This window comes from Nematolebias whitei, chromosome 1 (assembly GCF_014905685.2).
Source record: "Nematolebias whitei isolate Nwh7 chromosome 1, NemWhi1, whole genome shotgun sequence".
NCBI lineage: Eukaryota > Metazoa > Chordata > Actinopteri > Cyprinodontiformes > Rivulidae > Nematolebias > Nematolebias whitei.
In genome coordinates this window covers 79,341,767-79,360,524 of record NC_056498.1, presented here as the reverse complement: position 1 = coordinate 79,360,524, position 18,758 = coordinate 79,341,767, and the positions used below count along the sequence as shown (strand labels likewise).

At 44.4% G+C, this 18,758-nt stretch overlaps 1 protein-coding gene across 1 annotated transcript in view; it reads left to right on the top strand.

Annotated features, from left to right (window-relative positions):
* Nucleotides 1-18,758, top strand: part of LOC119413682 (cullin-9) — a 91,733-nt gene that overhangs the window by 46,395 nt on the left and 26,580 nt on the right. Inside the window, exons 17-26 of the mRNA XM_037680739.1 lie at nucleotides 2,701-2,791; nucleotides 2,868-3,039; nucleotides 4,608-4,713; nucleotides 4,790-4,885; nucleotides 4,953-5,128; nucleotides 5,230-5,363; nucleotides 9,396-9,581; nucleotides 16,447-16,476; nucleotides 16,952-17,088; nucleotides 17,195-17,377. Of these exons, the coding sequence (XP_037536667.1) occupies nucleotides 2,701-2,791; nucleotides 2,868-3,039; nucleotides 4,608-4,713; nucleotides 4,790-4,885; nucleotides 4,953-5,128; nucleotides 5,230-5,363; nucleotides 9,396-9,581; nucleotides 16,447-16,476; nucleotides 16,952-17,088; nucleotides 17,195-17,377 (1,311 nt within the window). The remainder of the gene's footprint in view (nucleotides 1-2,700; nucleotides 2,792-2,867; nucleotides 3,040-4,607; nucleotides 4,714-4,789; nucleotides 4,886-4,952; nucleotides 5,129-5,229; nucleotides 5,364-9,395; nucleotides 9,582-16,446; nucleotides 16,477-16,951; nucleotides 17,089-17,194; nucleotides 17,378-18,758) is intronic.

Below are 18,758 nucleotides of genomic sequence, written 5' to 3'. Positions count from 1 at the left end.
CTTCTGTCAGGTGTCAATCCGGTCCATCTCTTACCTTCTGTCAGGTGCCAGTCCTGTTCATCTCTTACCTTCTGTCAGGTGTCGGTCCGGTCTGTCTCTTATCCTCTGTCATGTGTCAATCCGGTCCGTATCTTACCTTCTGTCAGATGTCGGTCTGGTCCATCTCTTGCCATCTGTCAGGTGTTGGTCCAGTTCATTTCTTAGGGTGTATTCACACCAGCCCTGTTTAGTCCGCTTTAATCGAACTCTAGCTCGTTTTCCTAGAAAGTCCGGTTCGTCTGGGGAGGTATGAACGCTCCATCAAACTCTGTCACGGAACAAAAAGGCGAACTCTGGCCCGGGCTAAAACCTAGGTCTCGGTCCGGTAGAAGTGAACTCCAGCGCGGTTCAAGTACAGTGTGAATGTAAACAGACCGAGCCCCGCTCCACAGGGTAAACAAACACCATTTCTCTGACCTTATATGGAGCCGTCAGCTGCTTTGTGTGGAAAAACAATATTCTCCATGGTCTTCTGTCTCATCTTCTGCTCATGCTAAGTCCATTTTTTGAAAAATAACAAAACATATCTCCTAAAACTGCTAAAACTTGATGCCACTTCGTTTTTATTTTTATTTACAGAAGAAGAAGAAGACGTGTCTTCAGAGGTTTTTGTGTCATTTCTTTCAGTAGTTCTTGTTGCAGCGCCCCCACAGGCGAGTGGGGGAATAGGTTGGTTCAACAGGTTGACTCGACTGCACAGTGCAGTGTGAATGCAAACGCACCAGCTCAAATGTAAACAAAATGTCATGAATATTGGTCCCCAACCGAACTGAGTCTACTGGACTATCTGGTGTGAAAACGACCTTACCTTCTGTCAGGTGTTGGTCCAGTCTAGAGTTGGGCGATATGGACCGAAAATAATATCTCAATATTTTTACAAAAATTGCGATATACGATGTGTATATCTATATTTTTTCTTTCCATAAAGTAACAAAAATATATTTGAGTCAAATTGTTGTCCCAATTGTCACACAGGCACATTTATTAACAGCTGTAACTGTACAAAATAAATGCCTAAAAACATAAACTATTTACATATATTAAATAGTTTATTTTTTAGACATCTATTTACATATATTAAATAATAATCCTCTTCAGCTGGGAGGCTAGAGCAGTTGTCCTCCAATTGGAGAGTTGGGGGTTTGATTCCATCAGTAGTTACATGCTGAAGTTTTCCTTGGCAAGACACTGAACCCCTCATTGCCTTCGATGTGTGTCCCATCGATGTATGAATGTGATAAAGCTCTGATTAATCTTTGTAGAGATCTAGTCGAGTGCTGTTTGAATGGGTAAATGAGGGCACAGATTGTGTTGTAAAGAGCTTTGAGTGCCTTGATAAGATAGAAAGGCGCTATATAGTCCATTCAACTGTGCTGCCTTCACGTTAGTAAGCGTGTGTGAACTGCGGTAGTGAGCCTCCACTTGGAACCTCGAAGCTGCAGATCTGACAGACCTGTCTCCTTCCTTGAAGCAAATCACGGTTCAAAGCTCATTTAGTCGTGCTGTGTGCCTTTTAGAGGAACACAGAGAGGAAGCGCAACATTAATAAATCAGCAGTTTATCATATGGCTAAAGATATGGTCCTTAGCAGCTAACAAGACTGCTAAAGAATTAGCTGTCTTGGTAGAAGGAGGGGGGCCGCCTGTGAGAAAAAAGACGGCAGGATTTCCAAGTATAAAACTATATTATTTTATATCGAGATAGTCTCAACTTGTATTGCAATAAAATATTTTTAAAAATCTCTATTTTAAAATTATCAAGATATCGCCCTGCCCTAGTTGAGTCCATGTCTTACCTTCCGTCAGGTGTCGGTCCGGTCCGTGTCTAGTCTGCTGTCAGGTGTCGGTCCAGTCCATCTCTTACCTTCTGTCAGGTGTTGGTCCCGTCTATCCTTTACCTTCTGTCAGGTGTCAGTCCAGTCCATCTCTTACCTTCTGTCAGGTGTCGGTCCCGTCTATCCTTTACCTTCTGTCAGGTGTCGGTCCCGTCTATCCTTTACGTTCTGTCAGGTGTCAGTCCAGTCCGTCTCTTACCTTCTGTCAAGTGTCAGTCTGTGGGCTTTTACTAAAAGAGGTCAACATGTTTTTATCCCAGCTTTACCAGTCAGGTTGTTTTTGTTTCTATGCAAATTATTATTTTAAATTATTTAACTGAAGGTTTCAGACCTCTGCTGCAGACCTGTGCTCTATAGATCTGCAACATTTGGACTGTGTAACACGGGAACAGTGTTTTTATCACTACACGTCCATCGTACCTGATTCTGGTCTTAATGAACAGTTACTTCTCTTTAATTAATTCATTCATCTTCCTGGAATGGATACAGATATTGATGTATTAAAAACGTGAAGTTTTTCACTTGAGTACAGAGGTTTTTGGTTTATAAAGTGTTTTTTGTTAGCAGTTACTTTTCACAAGACAAATAAAAGCTGAAAAACTCATGTTTTCAAAGATTTAATAACATGTTTTGTGCTTTCTGAGCTCATACGACCTAATACTCACAGATGAAACATAAAGCTACGTGACTCCTTCTCTGACTTCAGTCACTGAATCTCATTTTTATGGTCTGCCACTCAGCTAAAGATGCCTGTGTTGCTTCTTAACAGTCTTCTCTATGTGCCGGCACTGTTTCTCATCTTGATTATACGTATATTTTCATGTCAGATGGTGCTGGGTCACATTGAGGAACATCGCCGCAGCCACCAACCAATCAACATACCCTTCTTTGATGTCTTCCTCAGAAACCTGTGCCAAGGTCAGTTCGGATTGTTTGTTTTTTTTGTTTGTGTAGAGGAGGGCATGTGGACCTGGTCTGATTGGTCTATGTTCAGGATCCAGTGTGGAGCTGAAGGAAGACAAATGCTGGGAGAAGGTGGAGGTTTCGTCCAATCACCATCGAGCTAACAAGCTGACCGATAAGAACCCAAAAACCTACTGGGAATCAAACGGCTGCACAGGCTCTCACTTCATCAACATCTACATGCACAAAGGCGTGGTCATCAGGTGGGTGGGGCCTAAGTTTTGTCTCTTGTAGTGATCAGGTGAACAAGGTCTCCTCAGCGCCACTCAAGTCCATAGGATTTTGTAGCGGTCACTTGTGGCTCAACATTTAGTTAGCTGAGAGCGAACCCCAACGCATTGTACTGTCAAATCTAAATTTTAAAATTCATTCATTCATTCAACCTTTATTTACCTCCTACTCCGCTCCTGTTTCCTGGAATATCTTACAAAAAGATTTGAAGCTCTCGACCTTGACCTCTCTAAGTGTCTTTAAGAATCTGTTGGACACCTGGCAGGGACCAACGCAGACATGTTCCTGTTTTTAGTTTTCTACATTTGTCTTGGAATCTAGCTGTTTTTTGTTTCGTTACCTTTTCCTTTTAGCCATCCTATTTGTTTAAAAAAAAAAAAACTGTAGTATGACTTTTTATAACTGTTTATTGTTGTCGCTGTTGTCCATTGTTGTCATCTTTCTTTGTTGAAATCAGGTCTCTCTTGTAAATGACTCCTCGAGGCTCAATGGGATTTATCTGTCTAAATAAAGGTTGATTGATTGATTTATACAGGTTAGGCTTATGGGCCAAAATGGCCACAACGTGGCAGTCCTCGTCAAAGTTTCTCCAGGAACTTTCTGGTTAGGTTTTGCTCTGCTGTTTTTAGGTTTTCTTATCCTGTTTAAAAATTATTTTTAGGTTGTTTTAAGGTGTGTTGGGCTGTTTTTTGGGTTTCTTAACCGTTTTTTTTTTTTTTATGTTTGTTGGGCTCTGATTTTTTTGATCCATGCTATTTTCAGCATTAGGTTTGTTTTAAAGGTCTTTTTTTGTGTGTGCGTGCTTGTTTTACCCATTTTTGGCTCATTTTAGCTTCGTTCTTCTAAAGCTTTTTGGGGTTTTTTTTTCATCTACTTTTTTTGTTGTTGCGCTAATCACTCCTTTTCTGCACATATTGCTTGTTTTAATCTAATTTCAAGCTTTGTCTGCATTTTTATATATATTTTTTGCTCTTTGTGCTTCTTGCAGCTTCATCTTTCAAATTTTTAGGTATTGATGTATTTCAAGTAATGTGGGGGGTGGTGGCGCAGAGGTTAGAGAAGTTGGGCTTGTGATCAGAAGATCGCCGGTTCAACTCCCGGTACAGACAACATCAAAATGTGGGTGGGATAGGTGAAGCACCCACACCTGCCTCCACCCTCATTTGCTCCACTCTGGGCCCTTGAGCAAGACCCTTAACCCCCACCATCTGCTCCCCTGGCTACCCTAGATGGCTCTTCTCCACACAGTGGGGTGTGGTAGCTCGGTGGTCTGTAGTTGTGTCAGGAAGGGCATCCGGCATAAAAACAACTGCCAAGTCTTAGTGCTGAGTTAACTGTGGTGACCCCTGAAGAAGGGAGCAGCCGAGGGGGGTATTTCAAGTAAACTAGTGTTTTAAGCAGTTTTCAGCGAAATCGTTCAGCAATCAGCATTCACACTGCGTTTTTACAGAAATTGCAATTTCTCTAGTTATTGGGGTTTTTTTTTTTTTTTGGTTGTTTTTTTTTACAAGTTTCACAACATGTTGTTTTTCTTTGCCAGACAACTTGCCATCTTGGTGGCCAGTGAGGACTCGAGCTACATGCCGGCCCGGATCCTAATTCTGGGGGGAGACGACCCGACCAATATCAACACGGAGCTCAACACGGTGAGTCTGAAGTCTGCGTGGCACATTAAAGATGGCGTCTGTTCATCTAGTTAATGACCCTTCTGTGTCTCTACAGGTGAATGTGGCGCCCTCTGCCAGCCGGGTAGTTCTGCTGGAGAACATGTCCCGGTTCTGGTCCATTATCCAGATCAGGATCAAGAGATGCCAGCAGGTCAGACTCTGTTCTGTTTCAGCTGCGTTCCCTCCTTTGTGTTCTAAATCCTTCCTTTTTGTCGTAGGGCGGGATAGACACTCGGGTCCACGGTTTTGAGGTTTTGGGTCCAAAGCCCACCTTCTGGCCCGTCTTCAAGGAGCAGCTGTGCCGTCGCACCTACCTGTTTTACAGCACCAAGGCCCACACGTGGTGTCAGGAGGTGGTGGAGGACAAGACGCAGCTGCTGCAGCTCTTCAACAAGTATGACTCAAAATGCTGCAACGAGCTGCAGCTGCTGCAGCGTTCTCAATAAACACGTGTGTGTGTGTGTGTGTGTGTACGTGCGTGTGTGTGCACTGCAGGCTGAACAACGCGCTCAGACATGAGCAGATGTTTGCAGATAGATTCCTGACCGATGCCGAGGCAGCTGAAGCTCTGGGTCAGACCTGCTGGGAGGCTCTGATCACCCCCATTGTCCACAGCATCACTCTGTCAGGTACATACACAGTAACACACACAGTAATCAGAATCAGCTTTATTGTCATTGCACTGAAGCACAACAAAATTACAGGTGCTGGTCATAAAATTAGAATGAAAAAGTGTGAGTGTGTATTATATTCATTCATTACACACAGACTGATATATTTCAAATGTTTGTCTTTTGATGTTTATTATAAATCACAACTAATGAAAACCCCACATTCAATATCTAAGAAAATTAGAATATTGTGAAAAGGTTCAATATTGAAGACACTTGGTGCCACAGTCTAATCAGTTGATTAACTCAAAACACCTGCAAAGGCCTTTAAATGGTCTCAGTCTATCCTGATGCATGCTCAATAATCCAGGTAGAAAAATCCAAAATTAAGTCTAGTCCTCTGGACAATCAAAAAACAAAACAAACATCCATCCATTATAATAATAATAATAATAATAATAATGTCATCACTAGGGCTGCAACTAACGATTATTTCAATAATCGATTCATCAGCCGATTATTTTTTCGATTAATCGATGAATCGGCAAAAAAAAAAAAAAAGTTTTAATTTCCACCCCTTTATTCCAAAATTGAACATTTGACTGACATAGCAATTCACACAAAAAACAGGTTGGTATTTGACTAATCTGTTAGTAAAATATTGAATAATAAAAATAAAAGTTAGTCAAATTTCTTAAAAAAAATAAATGTACACAAAAATATATACAAATGTCTGCTTTATACCTGCAAAATATGTAGCTACTTTGTAAAATGTGTCCTTGAGGGAAGAGTGGAACCTGGATTAAAAGTGTGGATTATTGTAACTTGGATTAAAAGTGTGGATCATTGTAGTGAAGCCTTCGTCTTCAACCATCGACAGAGGCCTCATGTCAGTGATGATCATGTTCAGGATGATTTCAGTGAAGACAGCTGCTGCTGTGGTGTCCATGATGTCTGTCCATTATGAAGGATGTCATTGTGTGTTGTTGTTTTCTGGAATGAGAGTAAATATGTATTATAACATAATTTACAGCAACTCAAGAAATGCCTTGTTTCACTTACAGTGTTAGGTTCAGGCAAAAGTAGCTCAAAGAGCAATTAAACACACACACACACACACACACACACACACACACACAAAATACTTAATTACACACATTTGAGTAGATGTAATAAATTACTTTAATTCCTTTTTAAATGCAATTCATCCTGCCATACCTGCAGTGTCTTCAGTCTTTGCCAGCAAATTAAAAGTTGAAGCTTAATCATTAAATTATTATCTTTGTGTTAGATTTATTTATAAATCACATTTAAACACTGCTTGTACCAATTAAATTAAATAAAAAGTCACACACGCGTTCTCTATCACCGTCATTAATCAGCAAACAAACAAACAAACAGCAGCTTCATCTACCAGACAGACTGACGTTACGTTTTCTCTCTTGGAAACAGAACAATGTTAAATTGTAGAGACTCACCTGCAACACAAGTTGGGAGTGAGACATGTTGTATCAGCTGCAGCTCGTGACTCCGACATGTTTGCGTTTATCAGCGTGGTTCTCCCGTGTCGCGTAGGCGATTTTCAAAGCGGCATGTTTCTCATTTTTTTATCTTTGTGAAGTTCTCCCACACTTTGGAGGACTTGGGTCGAACAGTTTTCACTGCGTCGGTCATTTGTAAAATTTACTTATTTTGCTTTGAAAACAGACTCTGCTTTTCTTCCTCCGCCCCCCTCACGCTGCAGAGGTTTTTTTTTTTTTTCAAACTTTATTCAGTCAGTCAGCATTGACAATGAACTGCCCATGAACAAAACGCAACGGCTCCGCAGCGCCGTGAAAGACGCATAATCGCGCGACACAACGAATCGATAATGAAATTCGTTGCCAACGCTTTTAATCATAGATTTTTATCGATTTTATCAATTCGTTGTTGCAGCCCTAGTCATCACAATGTCAGCACTGTATGTTTCCATACAATGGCGAAATTAGTCTCTGCATTTAACCCATCCACCACCAGGTGGTGCAGTGGGCAGCTATTAAAAGCACCTGGGGGGCATTTTGGGGATGAGGTGTGCTGCCCAGAGACACCACGCGGTATCCAGTGACTGGGGATCGAACCTGGAACTTTCGGGTCCCAAGCCGGTTGCCCTGCCTCTACACCATCTCAGCCCCGTTATCTTTTACCCGCTTCTTCCATTTTGGGTCACGGGGGTCGCCGGTGCCCATGTCCAGCAATCACTGTGCGAGGGGCGGGGTACACCCTGGATGGGTCGTAAGTCCATCACAGGGCCACATAGAGACAAACAACCATTCACTCTCTCACTCACACCTAGGGACAATTTAGTTACCAATCAGTCTAACATGCATGTTTTTGGTCTGTGGGAGGAAACCGGAGTACCTGGAGGAAACCCACACATGCACGGAGAGAACGTGCAAACTCCACAAAACAAACAATCAAAAAAAGTAGAAATGTTTTCTTATTCATCCAAAAGACTTCTTCAGTCTGAGGTGCTGTATTCAGCTCCGTCTTATAAATAGCACCTTCTCGTAGTGGATCACCGTAGTGGATGTGACTAGCTAGTTTTGGTTGTCAGCAGCAAACTGGTTGATCCACTACGAGAAGGTGCTATTTATAAGACTGAGCTGAATACAGCACCTCAAACTGAAGAAGTCTTTCAGATGAAAGACGAAACGTTTCTCCCTTTTTTTGTTTGTTTGTGTTGTTTTTGAATGTCCAGAGGACCAGACTTAACTTTTTTGGGTCTCTCAGTCTAGTTCTGTAGACTACACAATCATGAAGAAGACTGCTGACTTGACAGTTGTCCAAAAGACGATCATTGACACCTTGCACAAGGAGGGCAAGACACAAAAGGTCATTGCTAAAGAGGGTGGCTGTTCACTGAGCTCTCTGTCCAAGCACATTAATAGAGAGGCAAAGGGAAGGAAACAATGTGGTAGAAAAAGTGTACAAACGATAGGAATAACCGCACCCTGGAGCGGATGGTGAAACAAAACCCATTCCAATATGTGGGGGAGATTCACAAAGAGTGGACTGCAGCTGGAGTCAGTGCTTCAAGAACCACCACACACAGACGTATGCAAGACATGGGTTTAGCTGTAGCATTCCTTGTGTCAAGCCACTCTTGAACTAAGATGGTGTCAGAAGCGTCTTGGCTGGGACTGCTGCCGAGTGGACCAAAGTTATGTTCTCTGAAGAGGAAGATGCGGTACGTCAGACCCAACAATTCAGTGAAGCATAGCTTCTTGTTCTCATAAACAACCAGGAGAGATTTGAGATAGCTGGACAATTCAAGGCCGAATAGGGAAGCTAAATTCAGAGAACACAGTTATTTTGGGTCAGGCAGCATCTGCTTGAATTTCCATGTCTGCCTTCAAAGTTCTGCTGGTATGTCTCACTGGCAATTCCAAACAGCCAAATGTTGTGGTCACACTGCTGGGCCGAGCTTGTAGTCTTCTCCAAGATAGATTCCTTCCTGCCAGTGGGTTCTAGAAGCCACAAGTGCCCTGCGATTCTCAGAAATCGCGTCCAGCTTAAGGCTCAGCTCATGCAGCGTCTGAGTCTGAGAATTTACCGCTCGGTACATTCCTTCATACAAGGCGGGCAGCTTTACCAAGGCCAGAACGGCTGCCGACATTTTCCACATTTGTCGATAAGCCAGGTAACCGCCGACTCCAAAACGCAGAAATCCTGTTATAAATTCAAATATGTACGCGTCTTCTACATCCTCGACCGACAGTATGGACAGGCACATGATCTTCCACTGCCCCCAGGAATCCATCGTTTATCCAGCTGCGAGTGTCTCGTCAGGGCAAGAGGGCTCTCCTTCGCCCTGTCTTCTTGTCGAGAAAATGTTATCAATTGCGTAACTCACAGTAATACATAGTGTAACACACTGTAACACACACGTTAGTTCAATCCCTGGATTTAACAGGACCACAACAAAATGCCCAGAAACCTCCTCTGTTGACCCGTGTGATGACGTTGAACGGGTCAGGGCTGTAAGTGTGTGCTTTTGTTGTGTTCCCCTAGAATCCTCAGAAAGCAGCCCTTTGTCCTGGCTACTCAGCGAATACCTGGACAACGCCGAGTCTGCTCGTCGCTGTAAAAGTCGGGCGGCCATCTTTAACTCCAGAGTGAGACGTCTCACACACCTGCTGGTTCACGTGGACACAAGTCAAGTGGATGGCGAGGAGCTCAAACCGCCCATCAAGTCCAGTAAGTGTGGAACCATCATAACTAGTTTTACAGATTTAGTCAATAAACACCACCAAACTTGACACTTACCCCTAACAACCGAGCAGAAAAACATGGTTAAAGAAATTAATATAAAAAATAAGATTACATATACACATTGACTTCCAAACACATTTGGAATGTACACAGATATATGCATATCCACACACACACTGACACACATTCATCAAAACTGTTCAGAATGATGTGATTATTTGTACATTTAATTCAGGACAGAAAGATATTCCAGGTTATTTTAAATGATCCAGCCTTACAGCTCGAGTCACTGTGACTTTTTTCCCCACTGTAATAAAATTCAGGATGTCTCTGATCAGCTTGTATCTGTAGGTGTAGCTGCAGATCTCCAGGTTAGCAGGATTAGCCTCCTGGCCAGCAGAGTTCTTATCACTGTTAGTAGTGAAGTGGGTCACAGTCTAACCAGGACAGTTGAGACATCAGGAGCGATATCTTCTCCAAATAATGTGAGAACAACTTGAGAGCAGAACCTCTTCATGGAGGAACTGCTCCAGTACATGAGTAACTTCTTGTGTCCTGCTGACATCGATCACACCGAGGGACACTTCTCTGATGTTTTTCTTTATTCCAGTGAGCTTAGAGGAGAATCTGACATTGCATGAAACTGTGCCTACACACACTGATTTGTGTACCCTCTTTCAAACCTCCCCCAAACATCTAAAATCAACTGTCCTAACTCTCTCTCATACAGTTTTCTACACAGTGGAAGTATTTGAAAAGTCAAAGATATTTATATATATTTACAAAAATCACTGCTCTCAGTGAGGAGGGAGACACCTCAAAATCAGAGGAGCTGGTTGATGATTTAGCAATTTACTTGTCCTATTCCTCTGTTCATAAAATTTGGATCTCAAACTGAGAAAAAGTTCAATGGTGATAAAATCAGATTTGGCTTGCAAAGACATTGATTCTTTATACTTATCAGACTGCTTAGAAGTGGAGTATAAAGAATGTAGAAATGCAATGTGCTTAGAAAAACTGGTTAGGTTCTCTCATCTAGATATTCTCTGATGGGCCCTGCCTGTAAGAAATAATCTCCCCATTAAAGTCTTCAACGTTTTAGTGAAGGGAGGCTGTGACCTCAAGAGTCCTGGTGACCATGTTTAGAGACAAAGTTGACAGTCATATTTAGGGGTAGATGTGTGTTTAGGTGCCATCCATCCATCCATTTTCTTCCGCTTATCCGGGGTCAGGTCGCGGGGGTAGCAGCCTAAGTAGGGAAGCCCAGACTTCACTCTCCCCAGCCACTTGGGCCAGCTCTTCCGGGGGAATCCCGAGGCGTTCCCAGGCTCAGCCGAGAAATATAGTCCCTCCAGCGTGTCCTGGGTCTTCCTCTGGGCCTCCTTCCGGTGGGACGTGTCCGGAACACCTCACCAGGGAGGCGTCCAGAAGGCATCCTAAACAGATGCCCAAGCCACCTCAACTGGCTACTCTCGACGTGGAGAAGCAGCGGCTCTACTCTGAGTCCCTCCCGGATGATCGAGCTTCTCACCCTATCTCTAAGGGAGAACCCAGACACCCTGCGGAGAAAACTAATTTCGGCCGCTCGTATCCGAGATCTCATTCTTTCGGTCACAACCCAAAGCTCGTGACCATAGATGAGGGTAGGACCTCCTCCCTGACCCGGAGAGGGCACTCTACCCTTTTCTAGCTCAAGACCATGGCCTTGGATTCGGAGGAACTGATCTTCATCCCGGCCGCGTCACATTCGGCTGCGAACCGCTCCAGCGAAAGCTGTAGATCACGATCTGATGAAGCCAATAAGACCACATCATCTGCAAAAAGCAGAGACGCAATCCTAAGGCCACCAAAACGGATCCCCTCAACACCTTGGCCACGCCTAGAAATTCTGTCCATAAAAGTTATGAACAGAATCGGTGACAAAGGGCAACCTTGGCGGAGTCCAACTCTCACTGGGAACAAGCCCGACTTACTGCCGGCGATGCAGACCAGGCTCTGACACCGGTCATACAGGGACCTAACAGCCCATGTCAAAGGGCCCTGTACCCCATACTCCCAGAGTACCCCCCACAGGGTTCCCCGAGGGACGTGGTCGAACGCCTTTTCCAAGTCCACAAAGCACATGTAGACCGGTTAGGCAAACTCCCACGCACCCTCCAGGACCCTGCTGAGAGTGTAGAGTTGGTCCAGTGTTCCACGGCCAGGACGAAAACCGCACTGCTCCTCCTGAATCTGAGGTTCGACTATCCGACGGACCCTCCTCTCCAGAACCCCCGAATAGACCTTACCAGGGAGGCTTAAGAGCGTGATCCCCCTGTAGTTGGAACACACTCTACGGTCCCCCTTTTTGAACAGGGGGACCACCACCCCGGTCTGCCAATCCAGGGGAACTTCCCCCGATGTCCACGCAATATTGCAGAGTCGCGTAAGCCAACACAACCCTACAACATCCAGAGCCTTAAGGAACTCTGGGCGAATCTCATCCACCCCTGGGGCCCTGCCACCGAGGAGCTTTTTAACCACCTCAGTGACCTCAGCACCAGAGATTGGAGGGCCCGACCCAGAGTCCCCAGGCTCCGCTTCCTCAGTGGAAGACGTGCCAGTGGGATTGAGGAGGTCTTCAAAGTATTCCGCCCACCGACCCACAACATCCCGAGTTGAGGTCAGCAGCACACCACTCCCACTATAAACAGTGTTGGTGGCGTACCGCTTTCCCCCCCGAGACACCGGATGGTGGACCAGAATTGCCTCGAAGCCGTGCGGAAGTCATTCTCCATGGCCTCTCCTAACTCCTCCCATGCCCGAGTTTTTGCCTCAGCGACCACCCGAGCCACATGTCGCTTGGACTGCCGGTACCCATCAGCTGCTTCCAGCGTCCCACAGGCCATAAAGGCCCGATAGGACTCCTTCTTCAGCCTGACGGCATCCCTCACCGACGGTGTCCACCATCGGGTTCGAGGGTTGCCGCCACCACAGGCACCGACAACCTTGCGGCCGCAGCTTCGGTAAGCCGCCTTGACAATAGAGGAACGAAACATGGTCCACTCAGACTCAATGTCCCCCACCTCCCTCGGAACATGTTCGAAGTTCTCCCGGAGGTGGGAGTTAAAACTCCGTCTCACAGGAGACTCAGCCAGACATTCCCAGCAACCCCTCACAATACGTTTGGGTCTGCCAGGTCTGACCGGCATCCTCCCCCACCATCAGAGCCAACTCACCACCAGGTAATGATCAGTGGACAGCTCCGCCCCTCTCTTCACCCGAATGTCCAAGACATGTGGCCGCAGATCAGATGAGACGATGACTAAGTCGATCATTGAACTGCGGCCTAGGGTGTCCTGGTGCCAAGAGCACATATGGACACCCTAATGCTTGAACAAGGTGTTCGTTATTGACAATCCATGACGAGCACAGAAGTCCAACAACAGAACACCACTCTGGTTCAGATCAGGGGAGTCGTTCCTCCCAACCACACCCCTCCAGGTCTCACTGTCATTGCCCACATGAGCATTGAAGTCCCCCAGCAGAACAAGGGTGTCCCCAGGAGGTGCACTTTCCAGTACCTCCTCCAAGGACTCCAAAAAGGGTGGATAATCTGAACTGCCATTTGGTGCATAAGCACAAACAACAGTCGGAACCAATCCCCCCCACACGTAGGCGGAGGGAGGCCACCCTCTCATTCACCGGGGTGAACCCCAACACACAGGCACCAAGTTGGGGACAATAAGTATGCCCACTCCTGCTCGGCGCCTCTCACCAGGGGCAACTCCATAGTGGAAGAGTGTCCAACCCCTCGCAAGGAAACTGGAGCCAGAGCCATGCATAGAGGTGAGTCCGACTATTTCTAGCCGGAACCTCTAAGCCTCACACACCAGCTCAGGCTCCTTCCCCACCAGTGAGGTGACATTCCACGTCCCAATAGCCAGCTTCTGTAGCCGAGGATCAGACCGCCAGGGTCCCCGCCCTCGGCCACCACCCATCCCGCATTGCACCCGACCCCTTTGGCCCCTCCCACAGGTGGTGAGCCCATGGGAAGGGGGACCCACGTCCCCTCTTCGGGCTGTGCTCGGCCGAGCTCCATGGGTAAAAGCCCGGCCACCAGGTGCTCGCCCGCGTGCCCCACCTCCAGGCCTGGCTCCAGAGTGGGGCCCCAGTGACCTACGTCCGGGCAAGGGAACATTAAGTCCGTTTATTTCTCTCATCATCGGGGTCTTTGGGCTGCACTTTGTCTGGTCCCTCACCTAGGACCTGTCTGCCATGGGTGACCCTACTAGGGGCGTAAAGCCCCTGACAGCATAGCTCCTAGGATCATTGGGACACTCAAACCCCTCCACCACGGTAAGGTGGCAACCCAGGGAGGGGGTGTTTAGGTGCCATGGTTGTTAATATTTATGAAGATTAAAAACATGGTCATTGACTACATTAGTCATATTTACAGTCTGATGCCTGATATGTTTAAAAAATATTGAATGTAGGTAGGGCAAATATGTGAGAAAAAGAGATGTCTAGAACTAAAGTCATAAAAACCGTAATTGCAGGTCTATAGAGCACACACACAAAACAAACAAACAAAAAACAAATTGAACATATAAAAGCCGCGCTCATCTATAAGCTGCGGGTGTTCACGCTGTAACGAGTGGCAGCACAAAGCTACTGAGAAATGTGCAGCTCTTGTTGTACATGAAGAATCTGTCTTAATGTTCAACACACAGACAGAGTGAACCTCACAGGTTTTCATGACAACTACCTCCCTCACTCATGGTTACTCTACTGAATGGTCTAACACATAATGAACACATAAACTAAGCTAACAAGAACAGACTAATCACCAAAAGAACAATGCTAAACAGATAACCGAAATGATTAACATTGAATATAAATTCTACCCATAACCCCTCCCTGTCTAAAAGAAGCATTATCATCCCATTTGGGAGCATATTCATTCACAAGACCTACTTTACTGTCATAAATGTGCTCCAAGACAATTCTAAACCTATCAGCAGAATAAAACAATATTTTACCATTAAAAGGGGTAAGAATGGCACCTATAGATTTGCTATAAAAGGATCAAAGACATATCTTTCCAACCCAAATCCTCTTCGGTATGGTGTGTGGTCTACATCTCTTAAACAGGTCTGTTAATAAAATTATATGAGTATTGGGATGATGTAGAACTTTTCTGTGTTTGGGTAGACTTTTTAGGCCCTTGCAGTTAAAACTAGCAAACCTAAAATCCCCACTCACACTAGGTGGCGACTTCTTTTGCTGAGCCATGAATAGATAAAAGATTCAATCTTCTTTGTCTTTTGGCTGTCCCCTCTTCAGGGGTCGCCACAGTGAGTCATCCTCCTCCATCTCACTCTGTCCTCTGCATCCTCTGTCCTCCCTCCATGTCCTCTCTAACTGCATCTATACATCTCCTCTTTGTTTTTCAGCCTGTGCTGTACCTCTGATGAGCTCAGTCCTAATCTTCTCCATCCTTGTCACTCCTAAGGAGAACCTCAACATCTTCATTTCTGCTACTTCCAGTTCTTTCTCCTGTTTTTTTGTCCATGTCTCTGTCTCCAGACCATACAACACAGCTGGTCTCACCACTGTCTTGTAAACTTTTCCTTTGACCTTTGCTGACACCTTTTTGTCACAAATCACTCCTGAAAAACTTCTCCATCCACTCCATCCTGCCTGGACTCTCTTTTTCATCTCTTTAGCACTTTCCCCATTTTCCTAGACATCCGATAATCACAGTCAACACAACGCCTCATATGTATGGAAGTATAGGGATAATTACTATCCCGCTTCTCAATAAACCAAATCAGCAAACTTCAAATTAAAATTGTGCCTCCAAAAGAGTTTTACCTTTTTTAGCTTGTTATGCTAGTTTGACAGCTAGTTGCCATGCTTGTTAGCTCTGCTCTTAAGATCATAAATAGTTCCAGTTTACCAAGCAACTTTATCTTTAGGTTTTAAAGCAGCTGCTACTACTTCCGTCTTTAATGACTGATAATATTGACGTAAATTTGCTGATAATTCCAGCTCTTGGGTTTCTGTTATTATCTTGATGCTTCGTAGAATCTCTTCTTTAGCGTTGGGCTTCTCATGAGACAAGGTCTGGACTAGGGGTGCACCGATAAATCGGCCGGCCGATCGCTGATTTATCAGCCCTGATTTCCTTAAATATGGGGAATCTGAAATCAACCGATACTTGCATGAGAAACCGATTTTATCGAATTTTTTTTAGTTTTAACAACAGTTGTCTGAATTTAATTTATATTTCAGAGCACTACCTCATGGCCAGTTAAAACCAGTTTGTATTGTTTCCAGGATATTGTTCAAGGGTATGTTTTTCAGTAAAATAAGATTGGAAAATTGAAGGTGCATTGTGACTTTATAACTCCTGACAGTGCCACTTATAAAACAAAATTGTTATCAGCCAAAATTGGAATCGGCAGGTCAGACATTTTAGAAATCAGTGATTGTCCAGATAACTGCAATCGGTGCACCTCTAGTCTGGACCCATGGCCCTCCTTGACCAGTTCTGGCAGAGTAGTCGTTTTTTGTCAGAAGACTCTAGGTTTATTCAGCTATGGCTCAGGGAATGTAGAGGTTCTGATAACTCTTCAGACAAGTAACTATGGCAGTGTTAATTTGAAATAAAATTCCTGCAAAAGGCTCGTAACACTTCCTATTGCAATCTCATTCACTGGAATATCCCGTTTAGATGGGGGATTTTTATTGATAGGAAATGTTTGTGTTAATCAGGAGGCTTGATAAACCATTCATGTGGACAGGAAGTGGATGGAGGAAATGAAAGGCTGAATTTGACAACTAAAAGAGTTTGTTTTATTTCCAGAAGGTCTCAACAGAAGCAAAGAGTTGAAGAGTAAGTATGAGCTTAATGCTCCGCTCTCATTTCATGTGTACCTATAAATGCAGGAAGGCAGCAGTGCGCCCCCTGCTGGCTGAATCTTTATAAGATTTAATATGTTACGACATTGAAAACTACTTTCAGGCAGCTAAAGCTTCTGAGTTTGGTTTACACACAACCACGAGGGGGCGCTGCACACAGACTGTTTCAGGTGTATCGCCATCCAGCAGAGGGTGTCTGTTCATGCTTAAAACAACTGAATCATTGTCAGCTTTTTTTTCTCTCAGTTTGAACCGTTTGTGTTTATCACCAAGCTCTTTCATCACAGCCACAACTCTGACATGATTTTTTTTTCCAGACCAAAAAGAAGACCGCAGGCACCGCTTGATAATTTGTTTGTGGCTTCTGTTTTCATCTGTCTCCTTCATGTAAAATTCAGCTGGTCTAAGATTTGTTCTGGAAAACAAAAGTTCTAAATGTTGTCTTCTAGATGGTAAGGAGAGTAAAAACAAAGACACTGCTTCCGCCCCCTCTTCCTCCTCTCCATCTTCAGTCAAACCCAAAGTGAAGAGTAGTAGCAGCATTGCAGGCATCGCCCTCTGTTGGCAGGGAGTGGTACAGTGCCAGGTAAACTCAACTTTAACCCTGAGAGTAAATATTGCCTCTCTGATTCATGTTTTGTTTTAACTGTTAGAAATAAGGTTTAAAATGTACAGTGACTCCTCCTCCTCAGGTTAAGAAGTTTCTGGAGGCCAGCTGCAGTCTTCCAGACTTTGTGGAGCGTTATCGGGCGCTGTACCTTCGGCTTAAGAAAGCCATGGAGGAGCTGTTCGGTCAGCAGACGGCTTTTGTTCTTGCCCTGAGGCGCGGCTTCTCTGCTGCGCTGCTGCAGCTCTCCATCCTCAAAGCCATGCACGTGAGTCCAACAGAGTTCCAGTCTGGTTCAATTGTGGTCTTGTGAGACATCTAAAGCAGGGGTGTCCACATTTTTTCAGCATGCGAGCCACTTTTAAAATGACCATGTCAAAGTGATCTACCTATTATAAGGCCCCATTTACATGAGAACAACCTCTGGAAACCTTAGTGTTTATTCAATGTTTATTGGGGGCAATAAAAAATGAGCAGGTTTACATGAAATCGCTGTGGTTTCCATGTCAGTCAGGTTGCCAGATAAGAAATTATGAACTATAGTACTGTGTCTTTAGAATGATGATATTTTGACCTAAACTGTCAAATGTGCTGAGTAAAGGTATTATAAGATGAGGTGTGTGTTGAGTTTGTTGAACATGTTCACAGGAAAGAAGGGGGTAAATAAAATATTTTAATTTCTCTGGCAACCCTGATGCAGGGCTCAGCTGCATTCATCATACATGCAGCTTCTGCATGATCACATTTACGTCCAAACTGGTGAACACACTGACGTCTGTTTGGACCCTGGATTTTATTAGGTTTGGTCCTACATGTTGGAAAAATGGTGAGCAGCACAAAAACACTCTGCTCTCTGACATTTATTATAACTGTTGTTAGTGCAGAAAAACTTTGGACTGCAGCCGCCTGTAGTGCACATGTGCCACTTCTCACGGAGCATTCCACACCTCCGTGGGGGGTTTCCCAAAAAATCTTGGGGATGTTTCACGTTGTGCAAACGGGGCCTGAGACTGGCTGCCCTGTCTGTCAATCGTGACAAATTTCATAAATGGATGAAAAGCTGACATCTATTTTTTAATGCCATGCCGTCTACCCATTATACCTTTGAGATAGACCTGTAGATTGAGATTGACCTATTGAGCAACCCTGATATAAAGGGTCTGCATTTGGAATTAGAGCTCCTGAATAATAATATGTTATATGTTCACTATCCTACTATGATAGTGAACAGGCAGTCTTGGGCGATGGATTATTTATGTTGATGACACACAGCAATATTTAGAATAGTCTCTAAATTACTACAGTTTGATAGAGTTATGTAACAGTTTAACACTAATTTAATAACTGCATAAACCAAAACTTCAACTGAATCATGACAAAAATCGTGACAATTGTGTTTGGCTAAAAAAATAGAACTTAGTAAATGCCATGGGTCACGGTCTTTCAAAGCAAGCATCAAGTTCGAAATCTTGGTGCGCTGCTAGATTCTGATCCGACTTTTTGCAGTCGCATCAAATCAATGTACAAAACGGCCTTTTACCATCTTAAGAACATGTCTAGGATAAAATGTTTTGTATGCCAAACAGACCAGGAGAAGCTCATTCACTGAATTGTTGTACTCATCTTCTAACTGCTTCCCCCCCCCCCCC